The sequence below is a fragment of the Alosa pseudoharengus genome, unplaced genomic scaffold (genome assembly GCF_046254945.1).
Source record: "Alosa pseudoharengus isolate Yale_2024_CS ecotype anadromous, Long Island Sound unplaced genomic scaffold, YU_APseudo_1.1 YU_APseudo_1.1_scf_22, whole genome shotgun sequence".
Lineage (NCBI taxonomy): Eukaryota > Metazoa > Chordata > Actinopteri > Clupeiformes > Clupeidae > Alosa > Alosa pseudoharengus.
Genome location: NW_027468680.1, coordinates 10,412,378 through 10,420,252, shown reverse-complemented (window position 1 = coordinate 10,420,252; position 7,875 = coordinate 10,412,378). Strand labels below are relative to the sequence as shown.

Below are 7,875 nucleotides of genomic sequence, written 5' to 3'. Positions count from 1 at the left end.
TCTCTCTCTCTCTCTCTCTCTCTCTCTCTCTCTCTCTCTCTCTCTCTCTCTCTCTCTCTCTCTCTCTCTCTCTCTCTCTCACACACACACACACACACACACACACACACACACACACACACACACACACACACACACAATGTGTGTGTGCATGTCAATCTAGAGGAAGAACATGGCTCAGTTCTTCCTCTCAGATAGTACCTGCTAGCCGCTACTGTAACTTTGCCTTTAGCCTCAGCTGATCTTTTGAGACGCCTGCAAAGTGACAACACAGATTTTCCCTCATACACACAGACACACTGCACAAACTAGGCATTTACACAATGATGACTCGATGGCTTGAATACACACACGCACACGCACACACACACACACACTCACTCAATAGCATAGGGATGCTTGTCTGAACGGTTGTCAGAATGGTTGGTGTTGCCCATCTGGAATTAATCATATGTGCAAGTCATACCTACATGCTCAAAGCCAACCCTTTGTACATTGAAAAGAAATACGTACATCAACACTAAAATAACCTCTGTTTATCATATTTCGCTGTTTTTTTTTTTATAAATGTACACTCACTGATATACACATACACATAAAAACAAACTGGGGTGCTTTTGTTTCCATTTACAAGTCCTGAGGTCCACTCCAGAAGTGCACTCATACGATTCCAACAATCAATTAGGAATAAACTTCAGTCACCTTTTAATGTAATCCAGAATGAAATTCTTCATTAATGCGCACATATACACACACACACACGCACGTACATTCTCTCTCTCTCTCTCACACACACACACAAACACACACACACACACACCACATTGTAGTCATTTGAGGGTGTTAGGGGTTGGAATTCCCAAATGTGAGACATTCCTCCAACATTCCACTGAATTCTGGTCTCTGGACGTTGGAAAAATACCCCTAACGCCTACTAGGTGTACCCCTTGCTGACCTCCCCCGCTCCCCCCCCACTTTCTTGCCTCTCTCTTCCTCTCTCCACTCCCTCCCTACCTCTTTTTCCCCAAATAAAACTTTCCTCCTGTCTGGCATTCTGAGGTGAGACGGCCACAGCGGCACTAAGACCAGATTGTATGTGTATGTGTGTGTGTGTGTGCGTGTGGGAGTGTGTGTGTGTGTGTGTGTGCGTGTGGGCGTGTGTGTGTCTGTGTGTGTGTGTGCGTGTGTGTTTAAGTGAGTGTGTGTGTTCTGGAACAGTGCCGACCTCCCTTTTCTCAGTCGAATGAGAGAAAACACTACACTTCCTCTCATGGCAGTGGGAACGAGAGAGCATGAGTGAGAGTAAGAGAGAGAGAGAGGGGGGGGATCTCCAACATCCTGGTCACAGTTATGAAAACCCCTGTCCTGGAATGCCGCCAAAACTTTCCTCCTGTCCTCACTGTCCTCCAACATTCTGCAAACATTCCGTGAACACTCTGCAAACATTCTGGAGCTACGCCCCCTCCATCCTAAACACTAACCGTGTGTTTACAGTAGTTGAAATCACAGGGGTGAATCTGTGCACTATAAATAAAGACCTCACATCATAAGAGCTCTCCACCAGCCCTGAGTTTAACACATCAAACAAAACTACGCCTCACCATAACGTCTGAGAGGAAACATCACTGTGCTTGGAGCTGCACTCAAAACCTGTGATATCATACAAAATGACAGTGTGGTATAAAACAATGAGCGTTTTCTGAGTTCAAAATGAGACGTGTACTCTCTGGAGCAACACAGTGCAGTATCTTCTTTCCAGCTGTGAAGTAATGCAGACTTTTGTTCCAATTCATATTTGAAGCACTATTTACAAATCAATTTAATTTAATAAAGCTAACATTAAGAGAACCTAATGGTTGAATCAACTGGGATGGACACATCTCAACATTCCAGTTATACAACTAAAGACACTCTACTCTGGAATAGTTTTCTCTTATCTGAACCCCGGCCACGATATTAGGCTAAAGTGTAATTATTTCTTCAGGAAATATGCTGTTTGTTTCGAGTGATTGTGAGGTTTACCTGTAGAAGTTCTTGTTGACCTTCCTCTCGTGGGGGAACCCCATCAAGCCGCAGATGACGCGAGAGTTTTTGGGGGTCCAGCCGCGGTCACACACCTGAGACCAGCTGTTCTTGTAACGCACCTCCACCACGCCCTCCGTTACCGGGAGACGGCGCTTTGCTGTGGCAACAACAGGGCGCAGACGCACTTCCTCGATGTGGTACTCGTCCCCCTGCCCTGAGAGAGCCTGAGAAAGAGATGGAGGGACCAATCACTTGATGTAAACACTAATCTGAGATGGAGGGACCAATCAGCACTGATGTAACAATAATCTAAGATGGAGGGACCAATCAGCACTGATGTAACACTAATCTGAGATGGAGGGACCAATCAGCACTGATGTAACGATAATCTGAGATGGAGGGACCAATCAGCACTGATGTAACGATAATCTGAAATGGAGGGACCAATCAGCACTGATGTAACACTAATCTGAGATGGAGGGACCAATCAGTAGGCTACTGATGTAAACAGTAATTGGTATCTCTAGGATTTTTGCAATCTTGTGTTTTCACAAATTCAAGACAATTCAAAGATGCAGATAGTAATGTTCTCTTATTACTGCAACATTTCCACAAAAACAATACTCAGTCATTGAATATTGCAACTGATTTCAACTCAGAATCACTGCCATTTCCACTTTTGAGAATTCCTGCAGCATATTACTTTTATTTAGCCGTAATCACCACAACAAACTCCTGGAGGGACTGACTGGTGCTTGTATACACATGTTGAGGGGGCATGCACTGTTATGTTATTCCTAGAGTTACAGATTAAAGTGGTTTAAGTGCAAAAGGCATCTTTTCCTGCAGTTCTATCCCAATCAAAATTCTTCAATGTTTCTAAGGACATCAAACGAGTGTCAGAGTATTTCTGTGTGTGTGTGTGTGTGAGAGAGAGAGAGAGAGAGAGTGTGTATTTCTGTGTGTTTGTGTGGGTATGTTGGTATGTCTCTGGATGTGTGTAACTCAGTGCCTTGGCGTGTCCTAGATATTTTTGTAGATTTGAGTAAACATATATCCTGATTTCATGTGGCTTTGACCTCTCTGTCTCTAGTTTGTGTGTGTGTGTGTGTGTTTGTTTGTGTGTGTGTGTGTGTGTGTGTGTTGTGTGTGTCTGTTTTTGTGGGTCTGCGTGTTCATGTATTTATTGAGGAAAAACGAGAGCCTGTGTGTGTGTGTGTGTGTGTGTGTGTGTGTGTACCTCGATGACATTTTCAGTGTCAACGAATCCTGGCAGTCTCTCATCCTTGCAGATTACTCCAGCGTCCTCGTCGTGTGTGCAGTCGCTGTTTCCCCAGCCTCGTGACTTGCACACAGATATGCTCGTCTCGCTGCCACTGCACTGGACGTTGTCCAGCCAGATCTTGCCTGCACACAAACAAGATTGCAAATGTGACAGGTGTCTAATTATATTTGTATTTGTATATTACCACCATGAGCTCTTCAAACCCCTCCTATCTGGTTTCAGAACCCAACATAGCACTGAGACCACCCTCATTAAAATCACTAATGACCTCCTGCTTGCTGCCGACAATGGCCTCATCACCATCCTCATCCTCCTTGACCTTTCTGCCGCTTTTGATACAGTTTCCCATACAATCCTTCTCCACCTCCTCTCTGAGCTCATCTGCATCAGTGGCACAGCACTGTCCTGATTCCGGTCCTACCTCACAGACCGGAAACAATTCATCACCCTAAATGGCTCCAACTCTGATCCAGCACCCTCTAACTATGGCGTGCCCCAGGGCTCTGTGCTTGGTCCTCTGCTGTTCACCATTTACATGCTACCCCTAGGTCATATTATCCATAAACATGGACTCAACTTCCACTGCTACGCTGATGACACTAAACTTTATATCAGCACAAACCCCTCCTCCCAGCTCCCACCCACACAACTTGTCTACTGCCTGCAGGAACTCCAATCATGGATGTCCACAAACTTTTCCTACTCAAACTCAACAGTAATAAGACAGAGCTCATGGTGGTGGCCCCAGGAGAATGTGTGTGAGAGAGAGAGAGAGAGAGCGAGAGAGAGAGTGAGAGAGTATGTGTGTATGTGTGTGTGTGTGTGTGTGTGTGTGTGTGTACCTGCTCCTTTTCCATACTTGGCGCTGTGTGTCCAGCCAGTGGCGGAAACAAAGCCCAGCTGTCGGCAGAGAACGTGGGCATTGAACAACGTGAAGTCATCGTCGCAGATGGTTCCCCACTCGCCCTTATAGAACACCTCGATGCGCCCCTCGTTGTGTTTCCGAGGGTAACCGGCCAAGCGGAACTTGAGACGCTCGGACTGTTGCGTGGGAGCAAGTGTGGACTTTGTACGGGGTGTGGTCTGTATTGGGGGTGTGGTCTGAGCCAGACACAAGGTAGACCACACCCCTATTAGGAGTGTGACTGTATACCTCCACCAATGACAGAGATCCATTAGTGAACCTGCATTACAGGGTTTCAAAAGGAGGGGAAAGTTATGGGACTGTCAGTGAATGTAAAAAAAAACACAGACAGCATGATGTTATGTGCTTCCGTTACACAGAGATTAAGTCAAAATTCATCAAAAAGAGAGCTGCAATATGGTCAAACTGGAGCAAGAGTAGAGCTGCTCGATTATGGCAAAAATCATAATCATGAATATTTGTGTAACAGTAAATAACTGTTTATAACTATACACAAAAAGAGTGCATTGTTGCAAAACCGAATGCAGCAAAAATAATCGTCAGGCTATATTTTGATTATGTTTTTTCATAATCATGGGAAGTCATAATTGACAATGGATTGTTTAATTTGATTTATTGACCAGTCCTAAGCCACAGTGCATTTTAGACCAAGAACATGCATAGTGCATGGGTCAGACTTTCCCAGATGCAACCCATATTTGAATAAATTCACTTTTAAATGAGATTACAATGCACATGCTTATTCATTGGACTGTAATACAAACATGGACATGATAGTATTGAACATTAGCGCTAACGGTTTCCAACTGAGGGGCAGCTTTTGGCAGGTGTTTGTGAAGTTTCTAACTTGACCTTTCAACCCTGGCCCATAAAAAAACAGGTTGCTCTGAAGACAGAGTAATGCGAAACACATTGGCCTCTGTTTGGGAGGTTCCCATTACACCAAAGGGGCATTTACTGTCCTAGAGAGAGAAGGAGATGGTCTGCATACTGTATATGGGCTCTAAGAATTACTTGATTTATTCTTACAAGGCAATGTTTCGATCTCAACAGATCTTCATCAAGCAAATAAGAAAAGAAAAAAAAGTATTTACTGTCCTGCCACTGTTATGTCATGTAAAATACACCATACCTATACATCACAAATGCTTGATAAGGAAACAACAATCTGTCTTACAAAACTGCCTTTCTGCTGCCTTAACCCCCCTCCACTAACACACACACACACACAATCACACTCACAGAGGTTGCTAAACAGGAGATTTTCACCCACACTCTAGTCATTATTATATCATACATTTTGCATGATTCTGCAAGCCTCACACATTTGGGTAATCAATTATGATTGATGTAATTATATATCCCTCTTATCACTTTCAGTGCACTGTAATTAAAACATTTATAAGCTTTTGTCATGCAACAACCCCAAACACTGCCACTCTCCACAGTGTAGGCTATGTACGTGTGTGTGTCCTTTGAGGGAAAAAAATCCTTGCTGCCTCAAGCAGATAATTATATTTGGTGAGGCAGAAGTCGAGCCTCCGGTGGGTTGAAGCCGTCCCACCTGCCCAGACACAGCAGTTTAGGTAGCAGACTTTCAAATGTGATTAGGATCTGGACCCTTATCCTCCAGAGTATTCTGGCATTCCTCTCAGACCCTCACTTTTAAGGTCGCGCCATCACTTAACAGACCCCTGCCCAGATCCGCCTTAAGACCGCACCAATGTTTAGTCACTAAACAGAAATGACGGACGCATTATGATTGACAGACTGAGTTATCACAACTGTAAAGTGCGAGAAAGAAGGCTGCCTATGAATACTGGCCCATTGTCGGACAGAGCATCTGGACCATAAACTGTGATCTAGACTGGCAGTCGTGAGGATATTTGGAGACCCTCTGCCTCGAGGGACTATGGAATGTTATTTTGGAATGGATTTTTTCCCTTGACTGGTTGACTGGCGCATTCCAGTTTTACACTAACCCGACTCCGGAGACCATTGAGAAAACCTGTTATCTTCCAACTCCAGCCAAAATGCTGTGAAGGTGTAACCTAACTTGGAATATGATGTCACCGGTATGACGTTGCTGGATGGACCAGCATTCATTCGTACAGAAGCTACGTATACATTATATCATAGACTTAATATGGTTGCGCTGTAAACACTTTTAAGGAGGTGCAACATACAGCAGCTGCGCATAGTGCCTATGCCTAAATGAGTGGCGAAAAGTCCATAAAAATCCCTACAGTATACTAACACACTTAACCCATCATGCCTCCCACAGTCAGCTAGCTCTCCGGCGGTTTATCAACAGCAACTCCACACATCCTAAATATTATAGGCTATTTTGTTTGGCTTAAGCACCTAGAGTTAAACTTATGCCACAATGGGTGCTCCTGGAGATGATTCAATATTCGTTATTTTAAAAAATGATTCCCTGGTCGTAGCCTAGCCTATAACGTGCACACACAAAGGCGAGAGAGAGAGAGAGAGAGGTTTAGGTTAAAAGTCCTGATACAGGATCCAATTTGACACCTGTTTTCCCTATAGAAGTCCAAACCAGATGTTTTTAACTTGTGTATTTCGTATATCAGCAGATCAAGTGTGTATTTAACACACCAACTGCTACATTAACTCTGACAGAGAAGTGTGCGAGAGAGAGAGAGAGAGAGAGAGAGAATGAGATGCTTCAAAATAATTTCATAGTTTGTACTGGGAGGAGTAGCCTATGATTCTCCTCGGTCAACAACACCAGGAAGTTTGTTTTAAAATATAAGCAGATAGGCCTACACTGTTGAAAATGACAGGCTGCACAAATGACATAAAATGCAGCATATAAAATCGTAACTGCAGTCCAAATAACTAGCCCTGAAAAGGAAGAACATTTTTGGTTTTTGATACAGGCACAGAGCCAGCTCTCTCCCTGACAGATAGGCTACAAACAGCAAAGAAAGATTTTGAACTTACCAGTGGGACTCCAGACAGCCGGTTTCAAAATTCCGTGTAGCCTACTTTTTTTGTCCGCTCATACGCGATAACTCCAATTTTTGGTCAGTTGGTTACTAATTATGCAGCCACGGATATCCTTCGTCCGACAGAAGAAGGTCATCCAGACCGTCAGCCTAATTTAGAAAAAAAATCTTTACGGGGAAAAGCACCTAATGGTCCATAATCACTACCGTCCTTTTGTCTATAAATTGCCAGCTGTACAGCAGTGAAAGTAAGAGTGATGGGGGTACAGAGAGGAGGGAGAGAGAAGGAGGGAGGTGGAGTTGACTCGTGGACGACTCTACACATCTTGAGAGGGGGCAGGATTTTTCCTAGAGAAAAAACTAACACTGGTTCTTTCATTGGTTCCATAAGAGATTTTCACTTGTGTAACAGTGAAACGTGCCCGTTATGTAGGTCCTTCAGGTATAGCCTACTATTTAAGTTTAAAAAATATATATATACATATACACACATTTCCATTTCATTTCCTTATTATTTATTTATTTATTTTATTTTTGATAATTTGGAATTCAAACTTTTGCTTTCATCAAATTTACAGAAACCCTGTATGGTTGAAAGCAGAGCCATATAAAGGTACCTTTATATGGCTCTGGTTGAAAGGTTAAACCATGTTGTCTTGTTGTCACAC

The 7,875-nt window shown here is 43.5% G+C and overlaps 1 protein-coding gene across 3 annotated transcripts in view; it reads right to left on the bottom strand.

Annotated features, from left to right (window-relative positions):
- loxl3b (lysyl oxidase-like 3b) overlaps positions 1-7,465 on the bottom strand; it is a 20,215-nt gene extending 12,750 nt beyond the window's left edge. For 2 of the 3 annotated variants that reach the window (XM_076300474.1, XM_076300475.1), the window contains exons 1-4: positions 7,203-7,465; positions 4,153-4,494; positions 3,266-3,432; positions 2,023-2,249 (exon numbers count right to left, since the gene is read on the bottom strand). In XM_076300474.1, the coding sequence (XP_076156589.1) occupies positions 2,023-2,249; positions 3,266-3,432; positions 4,153-4,486 (728 nt within the window). In that variant the 5' untranslated portion in view covers positions 4,487-4,494; positions 7,203-7,465. Of the gene's footprint in view, positions 1-201; positions 256-2,022; positions 2,250-3,265; positions 3,433-4,152; positions 4,495-7,202 lie in introns of all 3 variants that reach the window. The other variant, XM_076300473.1, reaches the window with a different exon arrangement.
- Positions 7,466-7,875: the final 410 nt, after the last annotated feature.